Source organism: Macrosteles quadrilineatus, unplaced genomic scaffold (assembly GCF_028750875.1).
Source record: "Macrosteles quadrilineatus isolate MER2022 unplaced genomic scaffold, UCM_ALF_1.0 Scaffold_9__3_contigs__length_116548681, whole genome shotgun sequence".
NCBI classification, from domain to species: Eukaryota; Metazoa; Arthropoda; class Insecta; order Hemiptera; family Cicadellidae; genus Macrosteles; species Macrosteles quadrilineatus.
This window is the reverse complement of record NW_026542602.1, coordinates 92,218,563-92,233,829: the sequence shown is the minus strand read 5'-3', so window position 1 is coordinate 92,233,829 and position 15,267 is coordinate 92,218,563. Positions and strand designations below refer to the sequence as shown.

The 15,267-nt window shown below is 35.8% G+C and overlaps 1 protein-coding gene across 6 annotated transcripts in view; it reads left to right on the top strand.

Annotated features, from left to right (window-relative positions):
* LOC129004329 (85/88 kDa calcium-independent phospholipase A2-like) overlaps window positions 1-15,267 on the top strand; it is a 57,937-nt gene that overhangs the window by 2,457 nt on the left and 40,213 nt on the right. For all 6 annotated transcript variants that reach the window (XM_054432877.1, XM_054432878.1, XM_054432875.1 and 3 more), the window contains 3 exons: window positions 3,161-3,251; window positions 11,471-11,595; window positions 12,579-12,756. In XM_054432877.1, coding sequence (XP_054288852.1) covers window positions 3,161-3,251; window positions 11,471-11,595; window positions 12,579-12,756 — 394 coding nt within the window. The remainder of the gene's footprint in view (window positions 1-3,160; window positions 3,252-11,470; window positions 11,596-12,578; window positions 12,757-15,267) is intronic.

Here is a 15,267-nt window from a genome sequence, read left to right as displayed (position 1 = left end):
TTTTATAGAGATCAAAGAATTTAGCTTTCAGGTGGGGTTCAATGGCGCTTTTATAATGGTCATGCAGTAGAATGAGTTAAGTTAGAGCACGCATCTTAGCTAGTTCTGGATAGGCCTACCAATTTTTGATTTTTCCTCTATAGGAGTTGTTACCAACAACCCCTGTTTGGCTTGGATTGTGCTTAAGGATCATTGTCACTAAATGTGACAATTTGCCAATTTTTTTATAAAATATTTTGTTAATATTAAGTTATTATATAAGAAGTAACAACCATTCAGAAATACAAATCAATCAGCAGCAGAGCTTAAAATCTTTAGGCCTATTTAACTTTATTTTTCAGGTCACCAAGTACAGTCCAGTCACACCTATTGTTAAAAAAAAACAGTAAATATTGTTCAATAAAAAAACAAACATATTGATAATTAGGAAATAACACTATTTCAACAGGTTTTATAGTTTTATAAGACTAAATCTTTGTTTTTTTTTTCATGAAAAGTGATTGATAAAGGTGAAATTAAATAGAAACTCCTCTTAAAAGTCAACAAAATCCATCATAGGGCCTAGTTAATTAAATATAGGCCTATACCTAGGCCTACTTGTATTTGAAAAAAGTTCAGTAACATAGATATACAATTAGTTTACAAACTACCTATTGTAAAAAAAATAAATTAGGCCTACCAATGCATTTTTCTTAATTTTTATACACAGTACCGTGACCGGGCTGTCGCTGCCGTGACCGGGCTGCCGCCGCCGTGACTAAAACTAAGATTTTGAGTATGCGTCCATCCTGTTATGCAAATATTTGAGCTTAGGCCTACATATGGTTAAAAACTGACCATAGAATCGTAAACGACAAATATTAAATAGGCCTATATAACAAAGAACTAAAACGTAAATTCATTCATACGGTACCTGGATATTTTGGAAACAAATTTCTTATAACAATTTAGTTTTTTTTAAACTATTTTTAGTTAAAGTTTAATCTTTGTGTTGTTAGTTAAATTTAGAATATCAAATAACATAATAAAATAAAAGCAACCTGCGTTTATTATACATTTTGGCACTATATTACAGCCCGGTCACGGAAAAACAGCTCCGGTAACAAGACCGGACGGTTCGTGACCGTAATCTTACTATATTATTTATATAGCTCCTAGGCTAGTTGATGAGGCTAGGCCTCATTTTCAGGTTATGCTCTGTGCACAATTCTACAACTAGTCCAACGTTTTATTTGCCAGTTTTATTGGAATATATCAGATTAGTGTGAGTGACCGAACTGTAACATAATTAAGGTAGCCTACGATGTGTTTCTTACCTGTTGTTTTGATTATAATTTCCAAATCAACATTTCTTCTGGCGAAAACTTCAACTCACAGCAACTTTAAGGTACTCACAAGGCTGGGACAATTTGCCGCGCTTTACAACTTTTTTTGCTGCTTTGGCGGGCTACGTCATTTTCACAGTCTATATCTCGGTGGCACTTGGAGACTGACGTATTAGGTCGAAAAATCAATATTCCGACCAATTTTAAGATTGAACAGATGACGTATTCGAATAATAAGTATTACGTATAACCTATATTCAAAGCTCTGTCGTGTTTTTAGAGTTTTTCCATATTTCACATCTCATTTGATGTTTAGGTTAGTGACCGGAGACAAGTGACCGGACTGTAAATATGCGTCTGTAACCTTAAAAACTTTTAAATTATGCATGTAATTGCTAAAATAAAGGAATATATTATTGGGAAATAAGGTAAATAAGTAAGTACACACATTTAATTATTTTTTATTCAGTTTTATTTTTTATTTAAATACCTGAGACATAAGTTATCCCATTCTGTGACATTGACCCTTAAGAATTTTAATTGGTAAAACAGTGTAATAATGTATTTAAATGTACCTACTTGCTTAAAGAAAAGGAGGAAGTTCACATGGGGCTTTGGAGAATCACTAGGAACATTAAAACTAGCAGTAGGCTACGTAGCATCGTACGAAACAAAGCAAAACTCTCTCTAACTTATTTACAGTTCTTCTCTCAATGACATATTTATCTAGTAAATACTTATTCTGTAACTTATCTCTATTTGTATTTCTGTATATTGTTGTATATTCTTTGTATGTAGCCACGTTACATCGTGATTCCTATTAAGAATTGGTAAGTTACATTATTTGCCGTTGGAATGAAATAAATAAATTATTAGGCCTACTCACCCTTTCCGTTGTCTTCACACTCAGGACCACTGCTCTATCATGGTCAGCCACCAGTGCGTTGACAACTTACACCGAATACTCCCAGGTGTTAAAATTAGAAGCCGCCGTATCCAGGCACGCACTCCCTCGGGTTGGTAGTTTAGTGGTTATATAAAGGCCGTAGGTTCACAGTAAATTCGAGAAGTTGGCATCCTCTCTTGATGGGACGTTCTAATGAACATTGAAATCACCACAGATCACAAATTTCTTGGCTGAAAGTCCAAATAGATATTGCAAACAAAGGTAAAGTTGAGTAAAAAAAACTTTCAATATCTCCATCAGGTGATCTATATACATGTTAAAGCATAAATAGGTACCCCAACATTTTTGTGGGAGCTGCCATTTACAATTTGTAAGTCTGCTATGCATCTTTTGGTGTCATTCTCCTCAATAACGAGCCAACGTTCAGAGATACGAATAGAAGATCGTACTTCACTTCTTTGACAAAAAGGGTCAAAAGATCAAAATTAGTTCTCATACACTGTACATTCAATGATACAACCTTGGTTTCTATATTGATTATTTAGGAGAAGCCTCCATTTGTTTACACTCCGTGGGCACAGTATAATAACAGTAGATCGTGTGTTACAGTAGGGGTAGGTAACCAGAATGTAGCAGTTTGGCCCATTTCCAGTTTAGCCTATGTTGGTTGAGTGCAGTAGACAGTTCTCCCTAAAAAAGATCTAGGTTTAGAATTCCCCGCTGGTAAAACACTGCGTTTAAAGGGAATGAAATTCCTAACCAAGACTCCCGATGGCCAAAAACTTGGGTTCAAGATGTTGTGAGCACAACTAGTCGGCACTCCTACCTTGAATGACAAAGTACGATTTAAATTTAGTTTTTAGTTCGTAACACTCGGTTTGAGGGATTCCATTTTCAGTAATATATATATAAAAATTGCTTGTTTCAGTTTATACCGCTCTGAAGTGAAGGATGAAGTTGAAATTCGTTTTTTGCAGTACAAGGACAAAATACCTGTTCTAATATCAATCTCTGCAACGGTGAGTGATAGTCATAATAAATAACATTGAAGCCTGAAACAACTTTCCCTAGGCCTCCTATTTAACTTATTATTAACATTTCCATACATTCATTTATTCACTCCGTAGGACTATCTATGTACGGTGTACACACTGTGGGGATTTGTCCACCATAACCCCTAGGTACTTGGCAGAACGAACGGTCTGGACTTCGATGGTCCCCTACCCTCAACGGAATGATGGTGTCAATTAAGATCCGTTTTTTTGTTAATATCACGATCTCAGTTTTGCTCAAAGCAAGCGAGAGACCGTGGTCTGCCATCCATGCGTTTATGGTACGCTTAACTCGGTTCAGCTTTAGCTGAGCCAACTCAACGCTACGTGCAGCTATCAAAACTGCAACGTCGTCTGCGTACCCAACCAGAACAGTTTCCTCAGGCATTTCAGACCTCAGGAGGCTGTAATATGCGACATTCCAGAGGTCTGGCCGAGTATGAAACCTTGGGTAGCACCGGAAGTGACACTTATCGTCCGTGGGCCATCTGTAGTGTCATACATGAGGAGGCGGAACCGGAGATGATCCTCTATGAGGTTTAATATGAAGGCTATTCAGAAAGTAAGGACTGATTTGTCTGACGATAGGCGCATGCTGATCACTCAATTTCTAGTTGAGACTTGAGCATTGACTATCCAGCTGTTTCAGAGAAGTTCCGTTTTGCTGTGGGTTGTCGCAATATATAAGCTCAAGTGTGCTGCATTTGTAAATCCTGCTAGTTGTGGGGTGTGGTCTGGAACACTTTTTTACTGGCCTTAAACCTAACCCTTCCCGGACAGGCAAAATCGTGACATAGGACGGGAAAAAATAAAAATAAATTTTTCTTATTAATGAAAGAAAGAAAGAAAGAAAGAGTTTTATTTATCCATAAATATACAAATATGTACATAGAGAATAGTCATAAATTAATGATGAGTAAGTACAATGTCATCTCAAAGCTTAAACTAACTTAGCACTACTGTTAAAAAAGTCATTCAAAGTATAAAATGCACTGTAATACAAGTATTGCCTGACCTTCTTCAAAAAACAATTGTTAAAGTCTGTGTCTTTTTCGAATAATAAGAATTTATTAATTACCCTACGAGTCATATAATCAGGAGATTTTTCAAATTTTGCTGTTGAGTGCGAGGGATATTTTATAAAATTACGTCTTGTGTTATACGCATTCGTGTGATTTTCAAAAAGGATTCTATTTTTCATGAAGTATTTACATAATTCATAAATATAAAGACAAGGTAAAGTTAATAATTTTGGTTCTTGAAATATTTGTTGACAGTGCTCATCAACCGGAATATGATGCAAAATTCTAATGGCGCTTTTCTGAATTCGGAGTATTCTATTAAAATTTTCACACGAAGTACTACCCCAAATTACCAATCCATAAGTTAATCTAGATTGAATAGTTGCAAAGTAAACAGTTTTAAAATGTTTTTATCAAGTGAATTTGATAGTACTTTAAGAGCAAAACAAGAAGAATTTAATTTTTTACTTAAAGTATCAATCTGTAAAGAAAATTCTAATTTCACATCTATGGTTATTCCTAAAAATTTATAAAATTTTTTTTGGTTTTACTTGAATTTTATGAAGGTTTACGAGTTTTGAATTTGATTATTTCAGATTTGTTTTCATTTAATTTTAATCCATTTTCTTTAAACCAGGTGCTTAAGTTAAAAATGCAATCCTCAATATTAAGGTCAAGACCACCTTGACTCCCTTCTTGGACTACTACAGTAGTGTCATCAGCGTACTGAATTGTATTCGAAAAAGTGCATTCAGCATTTTTGGGCAAGTCTGCGACATAAATTTAAAAAAGAATCGGCCCTAATATCGATCCTTGTGGATATCCTGTATGGACAATTTCCCAATCGGTGTCATATGAGCCACTTAGGTCATTTATCCGCACCATCTGAAATCGTTTTTCAAAATAGAATTTAATTAAGTTAATCGCTTGTCCTCTGATTCCATAATTTTCCATTTTTTCTAGCAATATATTTCTGTCAATAGTGTCAAACGCTTTTGACAAGTCACAAAAGATTGCTGCAGAAGAGGTTTTACTATCCATATTCTTAATGATGAAATCGATAAATTTAGAAACTGTATCTATGGTTGAATCCAAACTGTTCTTTGTTAATTATTTGATGTTTTAGAGATAAGGTAGAAGTCTGTTTAAAATTATTCTTTCTAGCAAATTTGAGAAAACTGATAACAATGAAATAGTTCGAAAATCATCCAAACTTTTATCTTTGTTTTTCTTAATTGGCTTTACTTATGTTTTGTTATACAAGTATACATAAAATTAACACAATGGAACACTTCATACTGTCAAAATAATTTTTTACTCGTTTTTAACTATGCGAATATATCCGCTACCCGTCCGCAGATGTGTAGAAAAGCAGCGGATATATCCGCCACCCGTCTTTGAAGATATTACCATAACAAAGTTAGGCAATAAATACAGAACAATATGTAAACAATAAATAAAGACAACGTTGTGTTGAGCGCGAAACGTTGAGGGGGGAGTGTAGGGGGGGGGGGGTGCGGGAGAGAGCAGGAAAGGGCCTCTTGTTGACATCTTGTTACTGCTCAAGCACCTGCCAGTCTGTCTGAAGAGAAGGCGGATGTATCCGCTTCCCGTCCGGAACATCAAAAACCATAAGCGGATATATCCGCCACCCGTCCTTTATCGCCAAAGACTTAGGCGGATATATCCGTCACTAATCCGGGAAGGGTTAAGAGCTTTACAAAATTACTGTCAATGGTGTGAAGTGTGCAGAAAAAATGGGTAAGGGCGGTCCAATTGTATGTCATGGGGCAGCTCACAGGTGGCCAAGTTCTACAAAAGGAATTTCAAAGCTAGCCCACCGCTTTGATAATTGCCTCAATTTGTCATACAACTATGTAGGGAAGAAGTATTTTAGTTGCTCTTTCAAATGTATATAATGCTATTTTTTTTGTAGGCCCACAAACCTATTTTATTCCAAATGTTCCATACTTTCTGGAATAGCATTCATATAAAAATAAACACAATGATATTGAGGAAAGTTTGTATCTAACCAGACATGAAAAATGATTTAGTAACCAAAATCAACCTTAAGCTATGGTTCCACAGACTGCGGAATCTCCGCCTTGCGGTGCGATTTTTTCTGCTGTGGAATTACAACGACACTGGCTTAATGGAGTTTCCTTGTGTGCGGTTCCACTGACGTGAGTTTCCGCATCCCGAATTTTCAGTTCCGCATGGCAGACAAATCATACTGGTCTGAGAGCAGTGGCAGTGCGGATTCCGCCAGCGGAGAAGAGCCATGCATTATTGTGACCGTGCAGTTGCATTATGTCTAGTGCTATTTCGTTAAATAAATAACAAAAATACTAAATGTTGGTACATACCTTAATGTTACCGCCAGTTTAATCTCGGCATTCAAAGGTTGTCCCGATTAGTAGCATTGGTGTGTAAGTCATCTTTGATGTGATCAACCAAAAAGAAAAATTGGTCTTTTGACACACGGGAGTACCGCTTAAACTTGTCTACTAAATGTTTACGAACGAGTATGTTGTAAGCACCTTCACTGTCCCGAATCTTAAATATATCACTTCAATCACTATGACTTGACACTTGACACCAATAAATATAAAAGATCGACATGTAACGGGTATTCCAAGTTGAGACTAAAATAAAATTTAGTAAAAACGATACAAGCTTTCAGCTGTCAAAACATTGCATCTAAAGATTGATATTGAACATAGCCTTCGTAATGAATTGTCGGGGAGGTCAAAATCTGTTTAAATCATATGTTAGACTAAATTAAAATAGGCCTATTGTAGAAAAATGACGCATCGAATAACTTTAATATCTAAAAAACTACTTGTCCTATCGAGCTCAAAGTGTTACCAAATAAAATCATATGAAATTCCCTTACTTGTGTTGAAAAATCAAAATGATCGGACAAATTAGAGAAATTAAGTAAAAAATTAAAATTTAAAATATTAATTTACAAGGTCCGAGCAAAAACCGCCATGAGGTTGTGCGGAGCAAAATTGACCAAGAAAATAGTCCAAGACTAAAATGCAATTAACTCGAAAATTGAAAGTCTAATCAAAAAACTTAAATCAGATGAAAGTGATTAAATATGTTTCTGAAGACAATTGTATAGATTTTTTAAAGAATAAATTAAACTAAAAAAAAATGTAGGAATGGTTTTTAATTTGGCGGTCATGGCGCGAAAAAAGATTGAAGAAGGGGGAAATAGTTAAAGTTATTAAACCAAATATCTTGAGAATTACAAGATAAAAGCCAAATTAAAATAGAATGATTTTTAGAATTTTCTCTAGCTATGGTGCAAAAATTGTAATAACAACTTAAAAAATTGAAATAAAATGCGTACTTAGAAAAAACGGTTCGAGTTGCAACGGCAGTCGAACACTGAACACCTATGAAGAAACGGTGCTTGAGTAAAGACCGGAGTTAGTCTCTAACATAAATCGATAGTATCGTCTTAGGCTAGGTAGCCTAGGTTAGGAGATGAAGAACATCAAGAAGTCTAAATATGAATGAGTCAGCCTATAAAATGTGTTAAAGTAATTAATTAGTGAAGTGAAATTATATCAGGCTGAACTTGTAGGACTAGCTTAGGCCAATATAGCCTGTGGCATAAAGACGTATCTTCAACACCACAAAAACGGATAAGTAGCTGAACCTAGTGATTTAACATCTTCAATATAACAAATTCTAGAGTCATCATGCATAAGTTAAGTTAAACATTTTCTATTATTAAATACTTTTACCAGGGCTCAGCTCAGTCATAGATGGTACTGAAAATCAATAATTTAAAACAGTAACTTACTAGCCTAGGCCAAGGACAAATTAAGTAAAATAACTATCTTGATGATGCTAGGGTGTAGGCCTAACGGTATTTTATAGTGGACATTATTTTTCATGTTTGTATATAGATTAAGTAGTATTCATATAAAATAAAATAATTTTTGTAAACAGGTCTTTTCATTGACTCTGCCTAGGTTCACTAGCTTCACACGAACCCATAAGTCTTTACATTTTTGAAATTAAAGATGGGACTTCCCTGATAAAAAGAAACTCATGCAACTACCCTAACTCATTAAAAGGTATTATGTAAAATTCAAAATAGGCCTAAATTAAGAAAGCATAACCATTAAAAAATAAAGGTGAAGGTTACAGACAACATCATCATCAATATCATCATATCAAGAATCAAGAATCAAGAATCAAGAATCAAGAATTTATTGACCATTCAACAATTACATGCTATCAGTCTCGTCACAAAAAATAATTACAAAATGTTGCAAAAACGCACACATCAATAAAAGTCAAGTAGCATACAAGAAATAAATAAATTAATAAATTAGGTCTGCATCATGCATCACATACATGCATAAATTACAAGGTACATTTACATAGAATGGCTACACAGTCAGCAATGGTCTACAATAATGAATAGTCCAGATCAAAAAATTCACAAGTGTTATAAATAGGGCTGTTAACCAAAAAGTGTTTAATCCTGTCTTTAAACTTGTTTAGTGGCAGGTCTTTGATTGCAGTAGGAAGAACATTGTACAGCTTAAGTGCAGTTACCTCAAAACTTTTTAAGGTCCTGGAATAATAATTGTACTTAATAAATATGTGATTCTTTTGCCTAGTAGAGTAATTATGTAGATTTTCACATAACAATAAATTGTGGACATTCTTTTTCACATAAATTAAGCAATCCAAAACATAAATAGCTGGAAGAGTGAGTAGTTTTAACTGAACAAACAAAGGCTTGCAGTGTGCTCTAGGCCTAGTTCCACACATTATACGTACAGCTCTCTTTTGCAGGATTAGTAATTTAATAACGGAGGAGTGGTTACCCCAGAGAATAGTGCCATAGGATAAATGACTAAATATGTGAGCATGGTAAACAGTTACAAGTGCATCAATGGAAACAATCATACTCAAAACTCTAAGCAGAAAAATACCTCTACATATTCTGTTTACAACAGTGTCAATGTGAGTTTCCCATCCCAACCCAGGCTCAAGATGAATTCCCAAAAACTTAACAGGGTTTGCTTTAGCAGCATTGAGACGGCTAGAAGTAAAAAGAATTTCAAGAGTCTTTTGATCATTGAGACATAGACTATTAGCACAGCACCAGTCGTTTATGGTATTAGAGGTGTCATCTAGTCTACCTCTCAAGGATTCAGCACTTTTTTCAATAACAGAGAGGGCCAAATCATCTGCAAATAAATAAGGATGTACGAACCCATCCTGAACCTGATTGGGAAGGTCGTTAATATAAATAATAAAAAATGAAGGGCCCAAAACAGAGCCCTGCGGCACCCCGTACTCGACTAACTTAAAACTAGACATAATTCCATTGACAACTACAGCCTGATGTCTATCTCCAAGATAGGATTCAATGAGAGATAGGCTAGGGTTTTGGACACCATAGAAGGAAAGTTTACTAAGGAGTATGGAATGGGACACAGTGTCGAACGCTTTGGTGAGGTCAAACAATCTACAACCAACACTTTGTTTTTTTTCTAGACCCTCAGAACTAATCTGAACAAGTGACAGCACTGCCTCAATTGTACTATGTTTGGCTCTAAATCCAAACTGACAAGAAGAAAATATCTTATTTGATTCAAAATAGGCTACGATTTGTTTGTTGAGAACAATCTCAAAGACCTTAGATACAATACTAACAATACTAATAGGCCTATAGTTCTCATAACTGTCCTTTTTCCCTTTTTTAAATACAGGTACTACTTTCACATATTTTAATGATCTTGGGAAAACACCAGCATGCATACATAAATTAATAACATAGGCTAAGGGTTCACATATGAACTGAGCTGCCTGTTTGATGATTATTGCATTCAAACCATGTACATCTAGTGATTGGCTATTCTTAATACCCATAATAATAGAATAAAGATTCTCAACACTAATTGGTGAAAAATTGAACAGTGTGCAAGGTTTGTCAACATTTGTCAGGAAATCTAAATGACTATTTACACTAGGTGAAATACTAGAGACAACATCACTCACTTTGTCAATAAAGAAATTATTAAAACCTTCAGATGTCAAATTATTACCTAAAAATGCTTTAGGCTTAGTGTTTACAGAGGTCAATGAGCTAACAACAGACCAAGTGGCTTTTGGTTTGTTTGCAGACTGATTTACAATGTTAGAAAAATATTCACTCTTCGCTGTTCGCAGTTTAAACTTATACATGCGCCTAAGGTGATTGTATTCATTTCTTAAATGTGCACAGCCACTTAATTTGAGAGAACTGTAAATTTCAATGCATGAGCTTTTGAGATTGTGTAACTCAGTGGTATACCATTTGTTAACACGTGCATTGGCTTTACCCAACTTAACCTTATTTTGCACTAAAGGATAAGCTTATCAACTATCGCTACAAATGATGAGAGGAAAAAATCAACAGAATCAGATGGATCACTAATTGTATACAAACTAAGCCAATTAAAAGTGCTAAGTAGATACATAAAGTAAGTAAATCCAAAACCTGTGATAGGCCTGCTTCTTTTCAGCGGAAGGGCAGGTTCATCTGTGGTGATTGGTCTAGTGTCCACAGTAGCCTTCATCGTAATCGCATCATGATCAGACACAAGGGTTGGAACAACAGCAGCGGAGAAACGATCCACATGGATATTTGTAATAAAATTGTCAATACAGGAACCGCCACGTAAATTATTACTGGGACGAGTAATATCAGTAATAGTAGGTTTGAGTGCAAACATACTCAATAAATTGAGGAATTCAGTAGTATCATAATCCTCTGCACAAAGATCCACATTAAAGTCACCAGTTACAGCATCAAAGCCACGAGGGCTTTCATCTTCCTATCCATACTCGCTGCTAGTTTGGACACAACTGAATTTTCGCAACGTTATTTCCGCAGTCAGTGGAACCACCCCTCCAGATTTACGCTGCTTAATTTTCCGCTGCGGAAAATTACGCACCGCACGGCGGAAGTTCCGCAGTCTGTGGAACCATAGCCTTAGATTGAGTTTAGTAACCAAAATAAAAAATATTGAGATAACTCTTTTGATTGGGAAGACCTATCCCAAGTGTCATCTCTGATAATACACAATGTTTTGTAGTAGCGAAATGATTTATCATTGGTAACAAGATGCAAATCTGGCTTAGGTCAACTCTCTGAGTGGCATCCAGAAAGTTTGTGACGTAATTCAAGACCATCCATCATGGACTATCACACACTTGGCTGTCTTCTTGAACCTGACAGACTGCTTGAATTCAGAACAAGTTCTTAGGTATGCTATAATCTATTAAAATGTTGGTTCTGTAAAATCCCTATAGTAAGACTCATGAAAACAAAAGTCATTTTTTAATAACATATTAAAAATAAAACCAAGTGGCTGATTTAGGAGTTGTTTTGAAAATAGAATGAGTCCAGCCATCCAAACTGAGGATATTAAAATCTATTTAATATATTTGAATGTTGTCTATTGGACATCATACATTTGTCATTGACTTGTCAAGATAGATGTCACAAAACACAACAATGATATTTCATCACGTTATTGTTTTCACTAATTTAAATGGGGATGCTTAGGATTAACCTTAGATAATACATAGTCCCTTAGTAGATTTCCCATCCTTATGGAACAGTTGAAGCCAATTTTATTGTTAGTTCTCTCCGGCTTTCTGTAGATGTTGTGTTTTGTTTACAATTTGTTTCTATTATTTTAGGGTTAGTTTCTCATTATTTGTGTCTCACTATTTAGTTTTATAGCTAGTGGACGAGTTATTGTTTATGATTAGATAGTTTTATTTGGTTAAACGAGGTTTTAAATTACTGAAATAAAAAGAAACAAATTGTAAACAAAACACGACATCTACAGAAAACCAGACAACTAATAATAAAATTGGCTTCAGCTGTTCCATAAGGATGGGAAATCTACTAAGGGACTATGTTTTATCCATGGTTTAACACAAATATGATTGAAGGATGAGTGTAAAATGAAGTGAGATGCATTTGTTACTGATTAAGATCAGCTGTTTCATCATCCTAATATAGCCCAGCTCAAAAAACCTAACATATAAAAAAACGTCTGAGAGTAGATTTTGGAGAGTATACCCTGACTGAATATCAATGTCATGTTTTGCAACATTTGATGTTTACATCTATCAGCCCCTAAACTCAACTTTTTGAGGATCTCTATTTAAAACGACTCAAACAAATAGTTTTAATTCTGTTGTAAAGCAATTTTTTTAATGTAAATGTTTGCCTCAGTCACCTCAACACACCCGATGCACTGAAGGGGGAGTCTCCGCTGATGTTGGCCATCAAAGAGCAGCAGCTGGCCGTAGTCAAGGCACTGGTCAACGCCAAGGCTTCCCTGGAACATCTAGACCACGAGGCCAACTCTGTGTTCCATTATGCAGCGTCTACCAATAAGGATATCATACTGGTGAGCTTCACCTCCGACTGTTAACGTCATCTACTAATTTAGTTAAAATAAAAGTAATATCCTAAAACACTTAATTAACTTTTATCATGTTTCTGTTTTAGAACAATAGGGTTTAGCATATTTTAGCCACTTGGGCAAGCCGAATTTCAGGGTCAAAAAGTGACTCTTAGCACAGAAAACATACTACCCAGAATGCTAACCGCATGGTAAAAAGCGTTAAGTACTCGGAGAGAGCTTTGCCTGTCAATTCGTATGCAGCCCCACGAGTGTTGCTAATTTAATACAGTAGTAAACATAGTGAATTAACAGTACTGTACCTTACTGTATATTAAATATAGTATACAATATAGAACTATACTGTACTGTGTATAGAGTGCAGCAATGAGGTGTTCGGATTATTGGATGTTCGGATTACGGGGGTTCAGATTAAAGAGGTTCTACTGTAGCTACTTCCTACTTCCCTATTGGGAAATTGTTAAAAAGTAGGCCATTATCACGTAATGTGTACAAGTCAAATCTTAAGAATCCTCAAATCCTCAAATTAGCTGAATTTTCAGAAAGAATTCAATTTCAAGTATCAATAATGAAATTAAACAATAGAAACTTTTTGTGGAAGAATGGCCTCATCCTTTTGACAACAAGTTGTGCTAACCATTAGACAATAACAAACACACATGTAACATTCTACATGAAAGCACACACACACACACACTCAAGTCTGCTAATGGATCGGCATTGTGATTCTAATGAGTCGACCAAACCTAACTGCTTTTAATTCTTCAAGGTCTGATTTGTTGCTTACATTACTTCTTAGACTAAAATGACAACAAAACTTAGTGACATTTGCAGCAGCTTGTTTTTCAAAGTTTAAATTGACCTTTTTAAACCGGCTTGAGCTTCTTTTATCAGTGTTAAAGACTTAACAGTGAGTCTGTTAAAGACACTTCTTTTTTTTCGTCTGCAAGATGGCGGGTGGTGAGTCTGAAAGTATTTGTAGCTCGTGCGATAAACTAGTCCAGAATCGTCATAACGCAGTGAAGTGTTATGGGTGGTGTAAAAAATGGTGGCATATCGCCTGTGCTAGCATTTCAAAAACCAATTTCGATCATTTTAAGTGTATTTTTCAAATGAAAGGAATAAATTGGTACTGCCAATCGTGTTCAGAACGAGTTGCGATCATACTAGCGAACGACTCCGTGAACAACTCGGGATTCGGAACTGATGAGTCGTCTAAGAACTGCCCACAGAACGCTTCGGATCTGACACAAATCATTAAGGAGCTGAACGAGATAAGGAAAAGTAACTTGTCTATGTCTGAAGGGCTCACTAGACTAGAAAGTGAGAGCGAAATTATTAGATCTAAATTGAATCAAGTTTTGAGTGATACTTGCCAACCTACCAAGACTCTTGCGACAGAACCATCTCTCCAGAACAACTCCCGTTCAACCAGTTCCAAGCAGACGAATCAGGATCGGGAAGATGGTTCCTCTACCAAAAATGTTATGATGACGCCGGTTGATAACCCCAAGAAAGCAGATTTTGACCGTGAACCATTACCCTGTGTTTGGAATATTGAGAAGACGTCTGTGAATGGAAATAACGTAATATCCAGTGACTCTTTCCCCGAAGTGAGTGCTTCTAACTCCATCAGAAACCCATGGAGGACAGTTAGGCACAAGAAGAGAACTACCGTGCAAAATAGGTCTAATCCTAACCTAGAAAATGGAAGGCCAGAACTAATGAATCAAGAAACTGTTACTAAACCTAAAGGAAATGGCAGGCCCACCCGGAAAGTATTAACTGGCACTGGTAAGTTGACAAACAGTAATGACAGTTCTAACCTGAAGGCAGTGAAAAGGACTAAATTTATTTTTGTTTCGAGACTTCAACCTTCGGTCGAAAAGGCCGATTTCGTAAACCATCTTACATCGTTCAAAAGTGGCGATTATGTTGTTGAAAAGCTGAATACCAAGTATCCAACCTATAACTCCTTCAAAGTTGGTGTTCCAGAATCGCTATGGGATAGCATTTTTTGTGAGGACTTTTGGCCGGAAAACACTTTCATCAGTGAATTCAAACTACCAAGGCACAATTTAAACTCTCAACGCACGGCCGAGACTGGGGCAAACATAGCCTAAACCCAGTAAATGATAACCTTAATGTCTTGTTTCTTAATGTGCAGGGGTTACATTCCAAGGAAAACATCTTAGGCCTACATGCTGTGAGTAATCAGTATGACTTTCTCTGCCTTAGCGAGCATTGGTTGAACCCAAACGAGGCAGGTTATGTTATCGTTGAGGGTTATGAGCTTTCATCGATATTTTGTCGTAAAACCCATATAAGAAGTGGCGTCGCAATATTCGCCAATAATAGCAAGCCTACTAGGCCTACCTTCCAAGTGTTGGACATTGAATGTTATTGTCATGAAATAAGCTTTGAATGTGTGGGAATAGTTTTAGACAATCCTAAAATTATAATTGTTTGTATATATCACTCTCCTGCAGGGGATGA